Source organism: Phasianus colchicus, chromosome 6 (assembly GCF_987193195.1).
Source record: "Phasianus colchicus chromosome 6, bPhaCol1.hap1.1, whole genome shotgun sequence".
In the NCBI taxonomy this organism is placed as follows: Eukaryota; Metazoa; Chordata; class Aves; order Galliformes; family Phasianidae; genus Phasianus; species Phasianus colchicus.
The window spans coordinates 39,376,775-39,397,843 of NC_143441.1; the positions used below are offsets into that span (position 1 = coordinate 39,376,775).

The 21,069-nt window shown below is 40.8% G+C and overlaps 1 protein-coding gene and 2 long non-coding RNA genes across 7 annotated transcripts in view; 1 reads left to right on the plus strand and 2 right to left on the minus strand.

Annotated features, from left to right (window-relative positions):
- Nucleotides 1-17,893, minus strand: part of KIF5B (kinesin family member 5B) — a 32,106-nt gene extending 14,213 nt beyond the window's left edge. Inside the window, exons 1-12 of one of the 2 annotated variants that reach the window (XM_031616043.2) lie at nucleotides 17,525-17,893; nucleotides 9,590-9,677; nucleotides 7,939-8,012; nucleotides 7,232-7,336; nucleotides 6,865-6,913; nucleotides 6,521-6,576; nucleotides 6,349-6,436; nucleotides 4,812-4,936; nucleotides 4,103-4,207; nucleotides 3,508-3,653; nucleotides 1,863-2,011; nucleotides 361-554 (exon numbers count right to left, since the gene is read on the minus strand). In XM_031616043.2, coding sequence (XP_031471903.1) covers nucleotides 361-554; nucleotides 1,863-2,011; nucleotides 3,508-3,653; nucleotides 4,103-4,207; nucleotides 4,812-4,936; nucleotides 6,349-6,436; nucleotides 6,521-6,576; nucleotides 6,865-6,913; nucleotides 7,232-7,336; nucleotides 7,939-8,012; nucleotides 9,590-9,677; nucleotides 17,525-17,650 — 1,305 coding nt within the window. In that variant the 5' untranslated portion in view covers nucleotides 17,651-17,893. The remainder of the gene's footprint in view (nucleotides 1-360; nucleotides 555-1,862; nucleotides 2,012-3,507; nucleotides 3,654-4,102; nucleotides 4,208-4,811; nucleotides 4,937-6,348; nucleotides 6,437-6,520; nucleotides 6,577-6,864; nucleotides 6,914-7,231; nucleotides 7,337-7,938; nucleotides 8,013-9,589; nucleotides 9,678-17,524) is intronic. The other variant, XM_031616041.2, reaches the window with a different exon arrangement.
- A 428-nt stretch (nucleotides 17,894-18,321) lies between these two features.
- The window catches only part of LOC116244391 (uncharacterized), a 41,127-nt gene continuing 38,379 nt past the window's right edge, over nucleotides 18,322-21,069 (plus strand). For all 3 annotated transcript variants that reach the window (XR_016467858.1, XR_016467859.1, XR_004170182.2), the window contains exons 1-2: nucleotides 18,322-18,410; nucleotides 19,311-19,527. This is a non-coding gene — a long non-coding RNA (uncharacterized LOC116244391). The remainder of the gene's footprint in view (nucleotides 18,411-19,310; nucleotides 19,528-21,069) is intronic.
- Nucleotides 18,378-21,069, minus strand: part of LOC149917558 (uncharacterized) — a 34,667-nt gene continuing 31,975 nt past the window's right edge. Inside the window, exons 1-3 of one of the 2 annotated variants that reach the window (XR_016467864.1) lie at nucleotides 19,663-20,156; nucleotides 18,662-18,815; nucleotides 18,378-18,464 (exon numbers count right to left, since the gene is read on the minus strand). This is a non-coding gene — a long non-coding RNA (uncharacterized LOC149917558). Of the gene's footprint in view, nucleotides 18,465-18,661; nucleotides 19,525-19,662; nucleotides 20,157-21,069 lie in introns of those variants that run through there. The other variant, XR_016467863.1, reaches the window with a different exon arrangement.

A 21,069-nucleotide genomic window follows, 5' to 3' on the forward strand; every position in this document is an offset into this window, starting at 1 on the left:
CTGGTCACCATCCAGGAGGCACAAATGCTAGTTGAGACTCTCATTAACTCTTCCTTCTCAACTTTTATTTTTCTCTCTCTTCCACCCACCCCACTCCTCCCCACAAAGTACCTCTGCATCCAGTACTATTTTTTTGTAGTTTCAGCAAAAAGGCAAGAACAACCTAAGAAAGGATGCTCATTTTGGATGGAATAAAGCTATCTGAACATCACTTAATCAGAACTTTAGAATTAGAGTAGCTCCTTCTGACAAAAGTTTAAACAAGCTGTAGTAACAAATGAAGACTGGCAAATTAAGCATTACACAATGCATTTCAAGATGCATTTCAAAGAGGTCTTATGTTAAATAAAAAAGGCATACCTTGTCATCCAGTTGTTTGTATAATTTGGCAATTTCTTCCTCACATTTTCTTCTTTCAGCATCAGTGAAATTGCCAGTTACTCCAATTGTGGTAGCTGGTTTATCATTAATAACAGTAATATCCTTGTCTACTGCAAAAGCTTCTAAGTTGGCCTTCTCCTTGTCAAACTGCTCATCAACAGGTACAGTCTCCCCTTAAATAAAGGAATACACTTAAGTATTTTTAGCGGAGTTGCTCATGAAGCATCTTCCAAGTATTATCTATTCCCTACTTACAGTACAGCTCCATGGTTAATAAGCAATTGAGTTCATAGCTTCCATGGCAAAAGTGACTACTCCATCATCCAGACTGCCTCCTGCTTATCACAGAACACTGCATTTCATCCATTTACTGTGCTGTAGGCTGTAAATCTTACATCAAAATATCTTCTAGAACAACATCTAATTGGTACTGCAGACAGAAACCCTTTTTTTCTTCCCCTTTGGCAGTCTATCATGACATGTAGCCATATTTACTGCTACACTGATTTGCTTATTTAAAAATATTCCCACAGTTATACTTTTATGCTTGTGTCCATCAACACTTTCCTGAGAACACTTTACTACCTTCACATTTACAAAAAAAGTTCCACATATGAATTTAGGCACTTCTTTGGTAAATTCAAAGTAAATTCCTTGGTGTCTTATTACAAAGCATTTTATGCAGCCCCTGAATGATATGGGCTCTTTCCAACATTCCTGTGCAATGTGTGAATATTCTAGAAGAATTACACTCAACATTCCAGGTGTGGTCTCTACACAAGACAGGGAGGAGGAAAAATAAGTAAATCCTATCCCATCCAACTTAAGTGAGGCCGTTTATTTTTTCCCCTCAGGTTTACACTAGAATGAAGTGCACAAGTTGTCAGATTTGTATAACGTGTCACTTTATGATGGGAAGATCATCTTCTAGAACTGAAAACTCCAGAATACATCCATATCTTAAATCTTAAGTTTACAGTTTCGTATTTATCTTGTATTTTGCCAATAGCTTCAGTCCAAAAGAATTCAATCAGAGAGAACAGGCACACATTCTGCACTGTTAGCAATTTCTTTTTTTTTTTTTTTTTTTGCCCATAGAGGCATTTGAACTATAAATGAGGACGAAAATCTTACAATACTGGTTTGAATTTGAAAGTTCTTGCAGTTTCTGCGATTACAGTTAGTATCATTCTTTACTTCCAGATAAATTTTTTAGAATGTACCTCAATCTAGTTCTGCTAGTAAACCAGGCACTGAAGAACCTAACACCAACACACTTGCAGACATTTCTGTCAGTATGTGATTACTAAAGTTGTTCCAATTCCAATGAAAAATAGTAAGCTTCAACATCAGCCTAATATCATTGTGCTAATATCCTTTTTACTGTTTGGCACAGAGTTCTTCATTATTTTTGGAATTCTGAAGGGTAATTCAGGATCTCCTTGTCTGAAGTCTGCACAACAAAGAAAACTGCTTCTCACCATTCCGCCATCTGTTGAGTTCGTTTTCTAGCCACTGTATGGTGTTACGCAGCGTCTTGTTTTTCTCTTTTTCTTTCTCATATTTTTTCTTCCACTGTTCTGCAGTGAGCTCAACATTGACACAGACAGTGTTCTTAATGGTCTTTGCCCTACACAGAAAGAAAAACCTCTGAAACGGATTCTGCTTTTTTAAAAAGAAAATAATGTTGAAAGTGTAGATAACTCCAACCCCTTCCAAAAGCTCATCTCTACACCCTGCCCACTTACTGTTTGTTCAATTGGATTGATACAATTGTTAATGGACTCAGTAATGTAACAGGCATAGAAAAGACTGAAAAAACTCAAGCCAGCTGAGATGGAAAAAAACAGCTGTATACTTTCACTTGAATTGGGATGGTGTACAGATTTGAACAAAGACTAACATTTACCATACCCCAACAAACTTTCTCAAGTGGACAGCATAATACTTCCAGTATGTAAATCACCTAGCTTAAGGAACAGCTCCAAAGTCCAGTGACTGGATCTGCATTAACTGAAGAGGTGTATGAGCTACAAGGTACAGATGCATTTAATTCAGGTGATACGTTCAGCCAAGCAAATCTCATCCAAACGCATTAACTTCAGAGACTTCATACCAAGGACTAACATGCCCTGACAAAGTAAACATGCAGTTGTTGCATTAGCAATGTACCTGGCTTACATTAGTGACTTACATATTACTTCCTACCAAGAATTATCCCCTCCAAAAGATGAAAACAGAAAAGAAGCTTATTGGCAGACAGAAACCCATCCCTGCCACCATCATGACTCCTGTACATTTCTGCAAAGCCTCACTGGGAGTGACTACTACCAAAAGGCACATTGTTGCCTACTAATTACGTCATATTTACTTAACCTTTAATTCCTACACCGGAAGGTTTCAGCAGAAACTTAACAACCCCAGAAAGCTGAGTTAATACACAAGACCAACTATGGTTACCTGAGCAACTGCTGAAGATATCAAGAGCAAGGGGCATTGAATCTACACAGCTACAGTTGGAAGACGCTTCCTCAGACCTGAATGCTAGAAATATTGCAAGGAAAGAATCTCCTAGATCCTAAAAGGAGATCAAACTAGAATTCCACTGCTGCAGAACACAGTTATGATTCCACACCTACTAACTACTCATATTCTACCAGATTTTTAACAAGTTCTAAAGTCATGTAGTCTACCTCCCGTAATTAAAATCTCTGAAATAAACAAATAAAACGGAAAGTGACATTGTTGAACTAAAATGGAAGAGACACAAAAACAGATTAAGTAAGAGAAATGTTGATGGCTTTCATAACGGCAGAACTGAAGGAAGAAAGTAAACCAAATTAATTAGAATGTTTAGGAATCCTGTCTGGGTAGCTTATTTCTGACTCTGCCTTTATTTCTGAGTTTAGTAACAGCAAAATATTAAGGTACATTTACTTTCACAATCAGCATCAGTTTAAGATCTCAAACCACACACTTGAAGAACAGCTTCACTGCTTTGTTTATTGTAGAAGGTTTGTTATATCAGTCATTGTTAGGCACACAAGTGTAGTGCATACACAGCACTTAGACTCTCCTAGGAAATTCTGTTTCTTGTCTCTCTCATCATTTAAGTCATATACTCACCTTTGGCCAAACAGAAGAGTAGATTTTGTTTCAGATTCATTGTATGAAGATGGAGAACAGCAAATAACAATAGTGGTTCTACAGTTACCCCCTAGTGAATCTTGAAGGATTCTGGTCATTTTGCTATCACGATATGGAACATAAGTCTACCAAGAAAATGATTAAAAGAATTGGTCATGTTTTTTTTTTTCCCCCACATAATTCACACTGTTGAAGAGCTGTGCTTTCCTTAGGTATAACTTCATTAGGACGAGAGAGTAAATTCTACTTTCATTAATATAACATTCAGTTGAACATGCAAAGAGTGATCTAAAATCTTGTTTCTATGCTTGGTAACTTCTGGAGTCCAACAAAGCTTTCCATTTGTTTAGGCCCCTTACTACTAAATGTAACTTTACTGCTTATCAATGATAGCACAGTACAAGAAAACCTTATTACTGCAATACACTGATGTAATTGGACTACTTTAAAAGACTCCATGTACAATGATCAAATGATCTATGATCAAAAAAATTTGTCTATGACATATTGTACAGAAATACAAGCCCTTAACCTTGAAGTACAAAAAAAGGAGAAAAAAACATAGAACACTTACACTGCTTTCAGCCAAAGCTGAGATGACATTTCCAAGAGCAGACAAAGACTTGTTGATGTTCTTAGCTTCATCCAGTACAGCACCTTCTGCTCCAGTTTTGCTAACCTAAAGTATTTCAGTAAATTACTAAATGTTAGATCAGAAAAATCACCTTCCACATTTAATACAAAACACAGATACCAGGTCTTAAAATGGGTAAATTACAGTGTGAAAGAAGACAGTAATAACATAACACAAAATAATAGTAATATAGAATAAGCAGTATAGTACGTTTCCTTCTCTTCTTCAATCCACTAACAAAGCAAGCTGAGCAGTCATTTTAACAGTGTTAATCAGTACTTCAAAATAAGAAACTTGGTATCACATCAAGTGAAAATGTAGATATTCCACATCCATAAATAGACTCCTGATTGCAGTACCTGGCTAGTCAACACACCCTTTTTTTTTTCCTGCTCAGATACTGAGACTGAACTCTAGCCTACTTCCCAACCTTCTCCATATTTACAAACTCTCAGTGAAGAAATGCAAAGCAGCCTAGAGATAATATCTAACAGCCAATAAAGACTAGGACTGAGAAATCACAATTCAAAATCAAAGTTAAAACACTTCACAGATAAGAACTGAGCAATCATTATTATATTACTTTAAAATGTTTGATTGTAAAGAATGATTTTTGTTTTTCAAAGCTGGAAGAAGAATGTAACATTACCTTTTCGCTACCTGCCAAGTCCACAAGATAGAGTTTTCCACTTAGTTTCTGTTCTGTTTGAGTATTCTCTTGCTTTACATTAATAAGAAAAATACTATGACTTCGAGAGCTGTGCTCATTCATATCTGCAATAAAAAAATATATAATTTGTCAAAAATAATGGTACAACCCATCTAACTTGGCTAAACAGTATCTTGCTAACAGCTGCAAAGTAATGAAACAGTATACAATTGTATCACTGTAACACAGTAAAACTAAAAGGCAGTAACCATCAGTACCATCTAATTAAAGATTCTGTCACCTTTGTGTTTCTGTTAATACCATAAATTCACAGATAAGATTTGGTAGCTTGTCAACTACAGATTTCACACATTTAATTTACTATATTAGAAAAGAAAGCACATTTACCAGAGTACTTTTTTTTGTTTGTTTACAGCACATTCTTCTGTGCAAATGTCAAGTAGATAGCCAAAATTCCTCACCACCCTTTCTGGTTTAAATGCTTATTCTGCACATCTCATTGCAGAGGTGAGCAGTAAGAGAGGTTCATGTCAAATCTTAAAGATGATTTTAATGAATTAACAAAAACCTGATCTGACTGCAATCCGAATGACAATGTCTGCCTACTTTCTTCCTTTTATCTATAAATCTCTCACAGGCTTAAAAGCTAAGCAGCACCACAGAAATAGATCAACATGAAAGAATATCCCTCTATCCAAATTTCTGCTACTCTTCTGTTTTTTAGTCTGGTCCCTCCTTCAGAACCTTACTACCTCAGAGCACCAAAGTAAAAGGGCAGAACTTTCCTTGATGGAAACATTTTCTTATGCCCAATTTTTAACCAAAGAATATATTTTTCTTTATTACTGTATGCCTTCCCCTCCCCCACCCCCCTCCTAAATAAATATTTGGACAAAATTCAAAAACAATTTAGTTCTCAAAGATTTCAGAGAATCACTGCATGCAAAACATTATTTCTATTTGAAATCTCACCTTCCCTCCTCTTTATTTTATCTGCATTTCAAAAACAAACAGAACAATTCCTAACCCTAATCCTTGGGGAAATTCAGAGGCTTATGGCATGACTCCTTGCAACTCATTTGCACACCTCAGACCAAAACAAATGGGATGCTACTTATATCTGCAGCATGTCTGAAAATATAACCCAATCAGCTTTTCTTACAGGCTACAATAAAATGGCCAAACAGTAGATGAGTCACGGTGGCTTGCTTACACATTCATAGGCTAACTGGAACAAACTCCACAAACCAGGATTCTGCAGTACCCCCTATTGAAGAGCTGCAGCAATTCAACACTCTTCTCTGATCACTTAATTTCTCTTTCCAATCAAAGCCTAATTAACTACATTAACAAAAAATACATTGAAAGACTTCGTACTTAAAGACACGTTACAACTCCTTGTACAAAACTTTTTCAACAATGTGTATTTAGTTCACCATCCTTGTTCTTATGGTATGTTTTGAAAAGTCAGGAAGGCAACTGATAAAGCACTAAAGCAGGTAGGAATAGTACTTACTTGTAACTGCTACATGTCGGTTTGATTTTCCTTCATCTATAGTATCCATAACTTCTTCTGGACTACATACAAAACGTTCTGTGCAACCCTTTAAAACAAAACACCAATAAGCCAGAAGAAAACGGAGTACACTGGAAGCAAAAGATCAAAACAATATCAGAATGACACTTACCTTTACATAGGGAACTCTATTTTTGTCTTCATGAACAGAAAGATTGGTCTTTGAAACTGGAAGAGAAAAAGTTCTAAAGCTAAGGTATGTATGATTTCTTTACAGAATGAGACATTTACAACAGATCCAAGTAAAAATGGAACACACGTCAAACAAGCACTACAGCAGTTACAGCTGCATTGTATAGATAAGCTATGTGCTGTCTCATTTTGATGTATCTGCATCAGAGATGGGTTACTTATTAACATGACACATTTATCTCAGTATCATTCTAAAGCTTTTGTTCTTTAAATCTCTCTACCAAGCAGTTTACCTGCTATGCTCAAAGTAAATAAGAGACTTACCATCCAAAAGGTCCCTTATTTTATCCAAGTATATTTCAAAATATGACACCTAGAAGTGTGAAATAAATAGCATTAGAAAGCAAAAACATTGAGCTCTTTACATACTGCCTCATCTAGTTCACCAACTTGAGGATGAACTAAAATACACAGCACTGCCACAAGTTAAAGATAGTTACCATGTATGTTTGATACTTGAATCTTGTTTCCATTAATGTAATTATTCTTTGCAAAGATCCAGTTAAATCTGAAATAACTTTTTATATTTTCCAATTTACAAGCATTTATAACAGATATGGAACACCCATTCAGCAAGAGAGTACTTCCACTTTTAATACAGATTAAATATAGGAAATAAAGAAAAGATTACCTTAATATGAAACTCAAGATTCTCATCCATAGAGTAAATATAATTAAAGATATCTTGTACTATTCTTGGAATAATCCCCATTCCATCTGGGTCGTGAAGCTTCCCCTTATTAGAAAAGGGAATGAAAAAACATTTATACTGAATCCAACAGCACAAAGTATTTGAAGGCAGAATAAGAAGTCAGACAAACTGGCTTTAAAATACTGGTGGGTAAACACACTTCTTTTTATCTGCAAAGGAAGCTCTTGACCATCCACTTAGGGCCAGCACTTGCTAGGATCAAAAAGAACAGCCTCAAAAACCTCACACAAAATAATGAAAAATCTACCATGAACAACATCGTGTTTTCCATCCTGCTTTTGATAGCTGAATAAGTACAGTAATTGCCATTCTTAGATCTGAAAAATAACGTGGGTATCCAAAGTTCGTAATAGAAAGGAAAAGAAAATGAAAGATGCAGATACTTCATTTCTGGACATGTTCAAAATTTAGGGTGGATGGGGGCTTTGGGCAACTTAATCTAATGCAAGATTTCCATGCCCACTGCAGAGTAGTTGGATCTACTGATCTTTAAAGATCCTTTCAAACCTAAACCATTCTACAATTTCATGAAAACAAGCCAACATCTTATCTATAGAAATTTAACACCACTTTGGTGAAAAGAGATGAATATGATATTAAAAGAAAATAATTTTAAGTTGCCTTACTTCCATAGTGTGTGTCTTTCCAGATGATGTCTGCCCGTAAGCAAATATTGTACCATTGTATCCCTCAAGTACATCTAAAGGGAAAGAGTATTTTATTAGGATTGATTTCCTTCTCCTAAACAAAAGTCAAATAAAGTAGAATGCAAGCAATTCCTAAAATGTTTAGCAAGTTAAGCCATTGAGTGACTGAAAAGTAAGTGCTACAATACTAGGTGCTGGGAGAGAATGGCAGCAGTGTCCTTCCTTATTACCTTTAATGCAGTCACTACAGAGCTGTATTAGAAGTATTAGAAGTAGCTGCTCCTTCAGCCAGCAAAACACAGCTTTAGAGTCAGTAATAAGAAGGAAATCAATACAACTGCCACATTGAACAGACAGCCTTTGACCATTCAGACAAATCCGAATCCCATTATATTCTATGCTATTTGCTGCCTTCACAGTAAAGTTGGAGTATCTGATTATTAAGAGAATGAGTTATTCTACAGGTTTCAAGCATCCTACTCATTGGCCACAAGCTTACACTTTAAATCATGAACGAATCAATTCTAAGTTGAAGGGTAAGGGCCTGGTAGTTTTGTTTGCAAATCACTTAATGTAAAATGACATTCTGCAAACTTCTTTTCCACAAGGAGGTACAAGAGACTCCAAACAGTGAGGTCTACCACCCATTACAACCATAATCCAACTGTACCACCACTACAGCTCCTCAGCATCATGATTACCTCAGAACAGAAAATCCACCCAGAGAAACTAAGACTAAACATTCAGCTGGAAGAAGCAGGATGAGGAGGAAAGGGACAAGATTATGTACAAGCCTTAGTTAACTCGTTTTTAAGGAACAAACTTCTGATCTAATCCTGATTACTCTTTAAGTCTTCAAGAGTTAAATACTTGCAGCAGCACAGACTTGTAACAGCAATTCGCTTTTCTATTTACTAAAAACCTTCAGCGCTTCACTTCTTGCTGCTAATTGTTGATAGTTTATGCACTCCTAAGAAGGCTTTGATAAGGTTGTTTTAAAAGCTGTGTCAGTTAGAAACTTGTACTGATCTCCTTAAGAAATGAATCAATTTTATTTTGAAAGAATTACCAAACTCCTTACTACCATACTTTACTGTGGTATAACCTCCTTTGTTAGGACACTTGGTCCCCAGAAGCCACAAAGCCAACTGGATAGTTCAAGCATAGAGAGCCAATACACTCTGAGAAGCACTGAAATAAGGTAACACATAATTGCAAAGTTAAACAAAACAAACATCAGGTTTCCCAAGTTTCCTTCCACCTTACATTCCTCCAAACAAAAGTAATTGTAGGATGTTTTCTGACACCAATAAAAACAACCTACTCATAAGAGTTGTTTTCAAACAGACAGAAGCTTATCTTTTATTAATTTATGACCAACTGTTTTAACTTTCAGCAAAGATATGAAAAAACCAAACAGGTAAATATCATCAAATGTTCTAAACAACTGGAGAAGCGGGTTTAGTCTTGACATATCACCTCAAATACAGGATGATTTTATATTCTGAACCATGATGACTGTTATTAAACTTTTAAAAGGTAAAAGGGAGCAACTGAAGTACCAGTTTTCAACATTAAAATCCATACAAAGAAGGTATTTCCTGATAATTAAATGTTTGTTCCACCTTACCTTTGACAATCTTTTTAGCACAATCATTGTATACTTGCTCCTGGGATGTGTTTGACTGGAATACACGGTCAAATATATATGGCTTGGACTGCAAAAAGAATCAGAAAAACTATTAAAAAAAAGACAACCCTGGAAGCACAACTGACAGGTGTTTGTTCACATAGCTTAAAAGCAGCCTACGTGGTCCCGGTTTGATCTTATCTTTTATTTTAAGTACTTGAAGGACGCAGTGAGGAAATCAGCTTATGTATGTGCCTAAATCTTTATATATTTGCTTACAAATAAGGCCTTGAATTAAATATATTTGGTTTTTAAGTGCAACCCAAACTGCTTTCCATAACTACTCTGCTACATGACCTCCACTTACTTGATTTACACTGTAAACCAGTGCCCAGTGTCTGTACATCTGAGAACCCATTATTCTTCTCAACTGCCATGGTAAAGCCATATTATTAAAATCAACTTATATCCCATCACACACAATATGTCTTCATAATATTTGTTAAAAACCTCAAACCAAAGGAAACATCCAGGTTACCTACAGTCAGCACAAGAAACATTTCCCTATGCATGATATCCCTACAATAAAGCTCTGTAAGCAGAAGGAAAAGGCCACTCTGGAGGAAGGGAACCTTTCATAGATTTCTTTAGGAAAACACTGAAAGAGGAAGTTCTGACCAGCTTTTTGAAAAGAATGTGGGATTTGCCAACAGCTGTAACAAGCTGACAGTCCATAAAGATATGAGTTATTATGCTCATCTTATTAAGCTGAAGTTCTCCTAGCACTTCTGGAGCTTGATTTATTATCTTCGCAGACAGCTGAGGTTTACAAGGGCCTTAAGTCAGTTTCTACCACTAAATTTACTGCAACTGTTAATGCTCCATTTGGCCTACGTTTAATTCATTATCATCCTCCCCTCCCCCAAGGATACTGTGGGACTGCCTCCCTGGCAGCAGAACAAGCCTAGCTCCCATCTTTTACCCACCCACTCACCACATTCCCTTTCCTAGCCTGACCTTCCATTTGCCTTTTAATAACATCTAGCCTTACACCAAACAAAGCTTTTCACTGCCAATGCATATCCCTCTGCTTAGAGGGCCTGAAATTCAGATAGATGAGCTCCCTCCTAGAAAAAAGAAAATAATTACACAGTTCACTGTGTAAATATGCTCAAGAAACCACAAGACTTAGCAGGCAGAACCTATCCCTAAGGTGCTGAAGTCTGCCAGAACATTTGTTTCACAGTAGGGAAATCACAGGCTCTCTCAATTACTCACTCTAGCTTCAAATACACCTCAAACTTGTATGCACTGTAGGTGGAACTCAGGTCTCTATGTACACCAGAAGACAAACAAGCAAGTCCAAGTATCCCCAAGGTAAGAAAATGAAGGCTGAGAACTTGCTATGTAACAAGTCTAAGTCACCACAGAAAACACTCACTTAGAAGTTTTCTTTCTCACTAACATCTAAAACTTCAAAAAACCTCCATCCTCACCATTACCAGGCAGCTACACTACACACTGCAAGCCATCCACATCACAAACATGAGGCACATTTGTTTCATGCTCAAGTTTGTCTGCATACAAACCGAAATAATACACTGCATACACTGAAATAATACCTATTACACATAATAATACCCATGAAGGATCACATTTACCACTGCACATTGGAAAAATTCAGAGGAAAAAGTGAACGTCCACGAGAAGGGTGCAGCTGGTACACCAGTGGGAAGGGACGCCCCTCAGGAAGTCACTGCCAGGCTTCAAACATAGATCCACATGAAACACATTAAGTTCAACAAGGCTGAGTGCGAGGTCCTGCACCTGGGCTTGGACAACCCCCAGTATCTGTCCAGATTGAGAGAGGCCCTGCAGAAAAGGATCTGGGGACAGAGGACGGAAAATAAGATATGAGATACGGGCCAGCAATGTGTGCTTGCAGCCCAGAAAGCACTTTGCTGGCTTATATGTATGTTGGGCTGCAGAAAGACAAGTATGACCAGCAGGTCAAGGAAGGCAACTTCATCTCTCTACTTCAGCCTTGTGAGACCCCATCTGCAGTACTGCATCCAGGCCTAGGACACCCACACAAGAAAGATGTGGAGCCGTAGGAGCAGGTCCAGAGGCAGCCATGAGGACATTCAGAGGGCTGCAGCACCTCTCCTACAAGGAAAGGCTGAAGGAGCTGGGACCATTCAGCCTAGAGAAGAGCGGGCTCTGGGGAAACCACATTGCAGCCTTCCAGTACTAGGAGGGGGCTCACAAAAAAAAGACACGGAGAGACTCTTTACCAGAGTGTGTAGTGACAGCACAAGGTGTGACAGTTTTAAACAGGGAGGAGATTGGATAGAACAAAAATTCTTCGCGAGGGTGGTGAAGCACTGGAACTGGTTGCACAAAGAAGTTGCAGATGCCCTATCACTGGAAGTCAGGCTGGATGCAGTGTTGGGCAGCCCAGCCTAGGGAAACATGCCCTTGTCCATGGCAGGGAATCAAAATAGATGGTCTGGAAAGGTCCCTTCCAAACCATTCTGTGATTCTACAATCACTGCAAATAATCAGTGTAACATTAGCAAGTCTGTAAAACTCAAACTCTTCTCCGAATTATTGTTCCAGAAAATATTCAAATAATTATTCAATTAAATTACAACTTCCTAAAATCACAAACAATTTAGTTTACATTAGGAAAAGTTTGTGGGCAGAATCTTCTGACAGTTTACACAGCAACCATTAACAACATTCACTATTTTTACACAGGTTCACAACGTATCTCATCTTTGCTGTTCCCAACAGAGCACTGACAACTACAAGAACAGAGAAGTATATTAAAGTGCAAGCATTTTGCATACTATGTGTACTTCAATATCTACACTTACTCTGTAGTCTATTTATATACTACTACAGAAGTAGTAGTATACACTCCACCATCTAGTAGCAAATCTTTACTCCCCTCAAAGAAATCCAACAAAAATCAACTGATCAATCCAGCCTGGTTTCCAGCACAGAGGACACCCTGCTCAGAAGGCACAGCAGGCAGAACCCGGGCTAGGCTACCCTGCTGTCCATAGGTATCTGCAGCACACTCTGGCAAAGCTGTTTTGAAGATGGGTGGTTTTTCTCACCTACTCTTCAAGCAAGCAAATGCTGACTGCACTACACTACTCTATCTGTAGAAAGGGAAAATTACATTTACTAATTCAATAGCAATCCCTAGACTCAGAATACTTCTAGATTATTTGCTTGCAAATAGCCATTTAGATGCTTTCATAAAAGAACAGAGATAAAGCATGTTGTGTAATTACTGACTTTTTTTTTGCTTACAAAGCATTGATTTGAAGAATAGCACACATGGCGATTGCCACAGATTAGTAAGAACAGAGAGCCAAACTGCAAAGACTTCACTCAGGCAATATTGCCTTTAATTGGAATTTGTCACATGCCCAGCAGCTGTTACTGTATAAATAAACAAGATCAATTCCCCTCAACAACTGCTACCAATGTAAGTACAAAATGCAGTAATTCCAAGCAAAAGAACCCCTATGAATGATGCTGCTTACACCACTTGTTACTTCCCATCTTGGGGGGAGAAAAGTGGTATATTTGTTTACCTATTCTCAGCATTATACTTCTCCAGATGAATCTAGAACACAACTTCAAAGCACTCAAAAACCCAATTGGGTACTTCCCTCCCCTCCCAGACTGCAGAATGCTTCTTTATAAAATACATGAAAAGCCCATTCCATCATCAGTGAACCAGTATTGAACCAAGTAGGTTTAACTGAGCAGGTTCCAAGACAATCATGTTTTAAGAATACAAGTAACATTTAGTGCTGTTTCACACCAATGACAACTGCAATATTACATCTTATCACTATTGTTTTTTAACAGTTTAACTTTTTGCTGTAAACAAAGCCAAAATAGCATTACCTAGATTAACTCACCCCAGAAAGTCTGGTCATTACCTTCATTATCTTTAAGGGATTAATCATGAAAGATTAAAGCGTCGGATATTTTTTCCTACACTGGCTGTCTTTTCTTCCCCGAGGAGTAAAATGATCAGATGATGTGAAGGCCATGAACACACAAAGAGGCCTGCAGTGGTGGCAGTATCACTTCTGTAATGCGAGGCTGCTTTAACATACTCCAAAAATGTTCAGCAAATCTTATTAAATCCCAATTAAGAAATTAACATGACCTATAAGTGACACCAGAAACGTCAAGCAAACAAGCAGAACGTTGACTTGCCTAGCATTTCTTCTGGCCAGTTATCAGTCACAGGATAACTTCAGCTCCCGTAACTGCAGCACTGCAGGGATGCAGTCCCACAGCAAGAACTCTGCAGCACTTCCACGGCCCCTATAAAGCACTTCTGCCAACACGATTTATCACTAGTTGATGTGAATGTTAGCATGGGGTTTATGCTCAAGTACAGAGTTCCGCAGTTAAAGACCAGCTATCATCCCCCACTTGCTAGAATGGACTGCTAAAACAACATCATAGCTATCCATGCTTAACTTACAAGAGGCTGAAGCAAGAAGCAAAGGGCTTACCTTCTGTCTTGCAGTTTTGCATCTTTAATAAAGAATATTCTTCCTACCAGCACAAAACATGTTAAAAAAAACTCAGTGAACAATCTCTGGAAAGTATGAAGACAACGGCCTGACTCAGTTCTTCCTATTACTAAGTGAAGGAATTACCACCTGAACACACCTAGCAGAGTGCTTCCTTCTTAGTTCCGCACATACACAACTGCAGCTGATACAGAACAGTCAGTGAATCTCCACTCTTTCTGCCTTATTTTTCTTATTTCTATGCAAATATTGTACAGATTATTCATGCTGATACTTGAATTACACCAGTTGTTTATTGTTACAGTCAGAGTGTTAACCACACACACAAAAGGTACTGAAAACTCAATTTCCAACATGAAAACAGCAGTTCTGCAGAAAGTTTCAGCAAAACTTTGGTTTTACTGTTTCTTCTAAAGAGAAAAGTGCTGCTGGCATAAAAATGGTCCTTGAGTTTCAGAACAGAAGACAAATAAGAGATGAGTGTGGTGTTTTAAACAACTGATATATAGCCATTAAGTATAATTCTCCTTCAAACATCACTAAGCTAGAATATTTGCTTTCTGTTAAATCATCACAGCAACAGCTGAAAAACTTCTCAATCATCCACCATTTCACAGGAGACAAAAAGATTGAGAAAAAACACTGAAGGAACACAGTCTTTTCAGCTTCACATTGCTGTTAGTGATTCATGCTTGAAGCTGTAATCTAGGCATCAAGTGCTTTTATTTGTACTTCTAATTGTGCTTTCTTTCACACTATCAAAATAGCAATTAAAAGTTGTTCTAAGAACATACCTTGCTTCTTTGACTTATGTGGGTCAGCACCTTTCTGCCAGCAATGCATGTGAATTACATTTTCATTTTGAATAATCTACTGCCAAAAGCTCCACTAATAGCAAGTGATCTTCATTAATCTATCTCCATGTAACACACAGCCTTGCTCTCATTTGCTATCCAATATTAGTTTAAAAGGCAATGAAAAAGAAAGTTGAAGGTCTCAAACTCTTCACAGGGGTTACATCTCACTCCAAAGAAATATGAAAATACAGATAGGCAGAGTTCTTTTGTCTTAATAATCACAGAAATAACCAATGCACTATGATTGCTACGTGAAATATCTGAAGGGCAGACAAAGGGATATGGATATTTGGGTGAGTACCTACAATACCTCACCATTCCATCATTCAACAGCACTGTTTTCAGTTTAGGCATCAGTTCAAAAAGATGAAGTGTGACTCTATTCAGCAATTCATCTTTTGGGTGGTTTTAAGATAAGCAAACAGTCTCACATTTAAAAATAAAGAACATACTCATATAGGCTTGCTATTCCTCCACATTCCACTATACTCAAAAGCCTGAAATTCATGAGTAAATTCTTATCAACTTTTGCATATGAGGAAATTTATCATATTTAACCTAAACATCACATACTCAGTAACAAGTCACCCCATTATCTATTTTAAAAGACCCTTGTATTTACTTAGCTGAGAGAACCATTCAAAAATACTCGGGTGTTTGAGTGGAAAGATGCATGTCAATTAATGATTTAAAAGGTTTTTACTGGTTTAAAAGAAACAAACACATCAACCAGTGCAAGGACAGTACTTTGTTTCCAAGGTCTGCTCTTCAAAACAGACTGACACGTCCCCTCACGTTGCTCCTATGCCCTAGCTACAGTAAAGTGTTTTATCTAATACAAATCAAAACGACTCCCTTGTGGAGAAAGACAGCCATGTCAGTAATTAAGCAGGAGCTAGGGAAAGAAGGGGGAAGGGAGGACAGATAGCTCAGAGATGACAAGGGAGCCAAGGAGGGAGGAGGAGAAGGGTTTGGCTGTAGTCACCGATCTCCCTCCCCAGCCGCCTCCACAGAGGAGTCAGATGTGCAATCTGCCACAAATGCTCCTTCCGCAGTCACCCACTTTTCAGCTCCTATTTACCATTCCAGGCAACTCCCAGATACTGTTAAAGAAGCCTTCCCTGCTTTAGCACAGACCAAGTGCACACAAGAAAGTGAAGCCCTTCAGGCTGCTCAAGACAAGGCAGCTAAGGAAAGCAGCTACAAAGTGCCTCAAGTACTGTTCAGCAGGCAGCCAAAATGACTTTCAGCAGTAAATACAGAAACTATCAGCTGATAGTAATCAAATGCACAGCTCACTGAGGAATGTTTTTAGAAACTGTTTCACAAGAACTAAGAACTGTTTCTGTTACCATCTGCCCTCTGGCAGTTCCAGAAGGCACAAGAGGTGGGTGACTGACTACGCTGCTCTCTTAGAAAGTTGAAGACTTTGAAAAATCTGGCAGTTTGTTAAAAAAAAATATATATACATAATAATAATAATGAAAAAGTCCACAAGTTACAGTAAGTGCCTCAACTGTTTAAGAAAAATGAAGTTCCAACTTCGAGAACATCAGTTGTGTCACATCCATTACTATAAAAACCAAAACGTACAGAACAACAATTCTACACATTAAGATTTTGTGAAACAGAGCTCATATATTGTCACTGCTAACAAATGTATCAGCTTTGGAAGTTTATTCTTCCACACACAGTAAGTTCTCGCGCTGGATATATACTGCAGGATATATATATATTTTTGTTTTTAATCAAAGAAGAAAATACCAAAGGTGGCTGTAGCACTGAACGTTACGTCCCAGCCAAGGCCCAGCAGAGCTCCCTGCAGCCCTCGGGAGCGGCCATCAGACGGCTCTACAGACGTAGTGCCAGCTCAGCCCGATTTATATTTTTGATATTTCCAGTCTACTTAAAGAGCAAGCAAGAGTTTTAGGGTATGTAAGCAACGTCATTTCTTTTTCCTGCTCTAGTCCATGAAGTACCTTAAGAAGACGTGTGGAATTATTACTTGTTAGCAAGTCAGGAGACATCAAGATTTCTAAAACTCGCCCTGATTTTGAAGAGAACATTTGCTGTCACAATGAATGAACGCTCGCTGGCCGAAGTGAGATCATTAGTCCTAATTAATTTATCCGTTTTCCAGGCTTGGATCCTTGCCGAGGACTTTACCAACATAAACTAAAAAACGTACTCGACCACAGCGATCTACCAGCTGAGAAAAGCCCCCAGCCACCTCTATTTCGTCAGCCCGCTACCCTTCACGCGGCTGCAGACCCGCGGCACCCCACGTTTAATGGGCGAATCGCACGGACTGGAGCATTCGCACTTCGTAACCCGCCGTAAAAAGGAACGCGTGGCTACAGCACCCGCAGGCGCGGCGCGAGGACTCCGCTCCCGCAGCCCCGGCGCTCCGCCGCCGCCTCCCGCCCGGCCCGGCCGCCCCTCAGCCCGCGCCCGCCCCGCCGCGCCGACCCCGCGCCCCCCGCCCGGCGCCGCCCCTCGCTCACCGCGATGACGACGGTGTCCTCGCCCTGGAACTTGGCGACGTACTTGTCGCCGCGGGTCACCTCGGACTCGTTGAGGGGCCTGAAGCGACACATCACTTTGATGTTACACTCCGCCGGGTCCGCCATCTTAGGCCGCCGCCGCCGCCCGCGGGGCGCTCAGTTCCGCCGCCGCCCGCTCCGCTCCGGGGCTCCGCCAGCCGCCGCGCCGCCGCCGCCGCCGGGAGGCCCGCGTCCGCCCGAGCAGGAGGGAAAAGGAAAGGGCTCCTTCCCGGCCGCCGCCTCCCGCTTTCACTTCCTCCCCAATATGGCAGCCATGGCGGCGCCGCAGCCGGCGAGACCGAACCCCCCCGCCTTGGCCGGGCGGAGGCGGGGCCGGCGCAGGGCAGGGAGGGGTGACGTCACCCTCTGCAGAGCCCGGCCCCGCCCTCCCGCTTGGGGCGCGCCGCGCAGGCGCGGTGGCGCTCACGGGGAGGGCGCCCGCCGCCGCCGGAGCTTCGCGGCGCATGCGCCGAGTCGTTGCCAGGGCGGCGGGCCCGCTGCCGCGCGCCGCCTCGACGCCCGAGGGAGCGCGGCCGTGCGAGGGGGCGGGGCCCGTCGGCGCCGGGGGCGGGGCGTGTCCGAGGCCGCCGCCCGCCCACCTCCCCTGCCCGGGCCGCGCGGTGCAGCCGCTGCTGGGAGTGAGCGCGTGCGGGCGGTGCTAACGGCCCGGAGCTGCACGCTGCGCACGGATGAGGCGGGAAAGCTCGAACGGGGCGCGGAACGAAGCCGCGTCTCAGCTGGGTCTGCTTCCTGACAGAAACCGAGGTTCATACTGGAGACTTTTCAAATAGCCTTGAGATAAATAGGAAAAGGAGCCTTTTTTCCTGAAGTCAGTACATTATACCAGGTCAGAATTACTTAGCGTAGCAACGTGTTTCTCTTAAAGGCACTCGCTTTTTCACTGAAAAGGGAAAAAGATGATGAATTTTAATAGGGACCGTCTGCAGTCAAGCAGCCAACGTCGCCAAAGCCCTTTGCAGCGCGGGGATGTGAACGGCGCGCGGTCAGTAGGGCAGGTGCGAGGTGAGCGCAGCTTCCGAACTGCGGCACGGCACAGAAAAGCTGCCTCACAGCCTTCATCCACGGGCCGTTCCTTACCGTCAGTGCAAAGCGTAGTTTCGTGCATAGCAGAGGCTGTTACACAGCTGTGGGATTTGGATCCTCTCAGATTCCCTCTGACAGGAGCTCATTATTACTATGAAGGACGTGTAACCTTGTCCTTACTGCTTTTCCAATTCATTCGCTTTCACTCCTGAGGAAAAAAACCCAAACAAGTGCCGGCTGTAAAACCAGTAATTCCATGGCTATTAGTCCCTGAAACGTTCCAGCTGCTAAGACATCCTCTACCCCAGTCTACTTAAGAAACGTACAGTTCTTGTTATTTTATAACCAAGGAGGTTAGCTGTGTTTGTGGCATACAGTACCCAGTGTACGAACACCTCAGTATGGCAGAAACTTCATCAGGATGTGATTCGTAAGGAAATAAATGCTTGGGCTTGCTTACCTTCGAAACAGCAAACTTCACAAAGAATAATGATTCATGAATAGGAAGTTACTTACTTCAGTTATGTTGAAACAAGAAAATACCTGGATGCGTCAACTGTGCTGACAAAACTGCTTAGTTCTAGTCTATTGATTCTATGCAAACTCAGGAGGATGACTGATGGTCTCTCTTACCCTGGCTGTGGGATACCTTCCTACATGAGCTCTGTTAAACTAAAAGTGCATTTTCTGTTGTCCATTTCAGGCATTCCATCATGAAGTTTCTCTTCAGGGAACAGGAGTTCAAACTATTCAGCACCCCTTCTTTTACATGACCTGCTTTAAATCTGTTACAATGCAGCATGCTCAAAGAGGACATTATTGTTGTTGGCTCTAGCATGTCAAAACAACAGTCTTGAAAACTTGTGTCTAAAGATGTGGCATCACTTTCTTGAACAACAGAGCAGAGATCAAGCATCCTGGTAAGTTTCTCATTTTGTCACTGTTGTGCTTATAAAGAAGCAACATTGCTTGTGGCAGAGTCTCAGTGACACCAAGCAAGGTATTTGCAGTTAGGCCAACAGTCACATTCAGAAAGAAGACCAGAACTCACTCACCCAGCTGGCAAAGGGGTTCTCTGGCTATGCTGTACCCTTTCACAGGAAGCAGCCCAGGTCCAAGAGATGCTCTCCCTTTAGTGACTGGCCCAAGATGGCTCCACTCTGGGTCCACCCCTTCTGGTCTGATGGAGAGCACAGGTGCAGATGTTTTCCATGTACTCCCTAGGCCAGCCACACCCCTTACCAGATGTTCAACCACCAATTCAGTCCTTCGCCTAACATTTCCCCTACAGTTACGGTTAGCTGCTTTTTTGACTGGAAATGCATTTACAATCTTCTTAATTGTTCCATTATACTATACATTTGTTGTGATTTAGATTAAGATTGTTTAAAAGTATTCTATTATAGTGAAAATTTCGATTTTTTTTTCCCTATTTAGTATTTAAGCCATTTTGATCATATACACTAAATACATTTTCTAAAGAAATGCTATATGGCAAGTTCAGAAAAGTTTCTCAGTAAAGACCAATGTCTCGTTAAAAGTAATTTTTCCAATGAATTTATGTCTGGCGAGGTCGCCAGCCCTTGTCCTCATGGGGGACTTCAACTTCCCTGACATATGCTGGGAATTCAACGCAGCGCAGAAGAAGCAGTCTAGGAGGTTTCTGGAGTGTATAGAGGATAACTTTCTGATGCAGCTGGTGAGAGAGCCTACGAGAGGAGCTGCCCCGCTAGACCTGCTGTTCACAAACAGAGAAGGTCTGGTGGAAGATGTGGAGGTTGGGGGCTGTCTTGGACAGAGTGACCATGAGATGGTAGAGTTCTCGATTCTTGGTGGAGCCAGGAGGAAGAACAGCAAAACTGTTACCTTGGACTTCCGGAGGGCGGACTTTGAACTGTTTAGAAGACTAGTAGGGGGAGTCCCCTGGGATTCAGTCTTAGAGGGTAAAGGGGTCCAAGACAACTGGTTGCTCTTCAAGAAGGTAGTCTTACAGGCGCAGGAGCGGGCTGTCCCCCTGAGCTGCAAAATGAGCCGGCGGGGAAGGAGACCGGCGTGGATGAATAAGCAACTATTCTTGAAGCTCCGGGAGAAAAAGAGAATCTACCTCCTGTGGAAGAAGGGACGGGCAACTCAGAAAGAATACAGAGAAGTTGTTAAGATATGCAGGGAGAAAATCAGAAAGGCGAAAGCCCAGCTCGAGCTCGACCTGGCCACTGGAATAAAAAGAAACAAGAAATCCTTTTACAAATATATCAACAGTAAGAGGAGGACTAAGGAGAATCTCCATTCTTTACTGGATGAAGCCGGGAATGTGACTACTGAGGATAAAGAAAAGGCAGAGGTCCTGAATGCCTTCTTTACGTCTGTCTTTAAAGGTCAGACCAGTTATCCTCAGGATATTCCACTTTTCGACCAGGTGGTCTCGGCTGGAGACCAGACTAAACCACCCATGATTCAGAAGG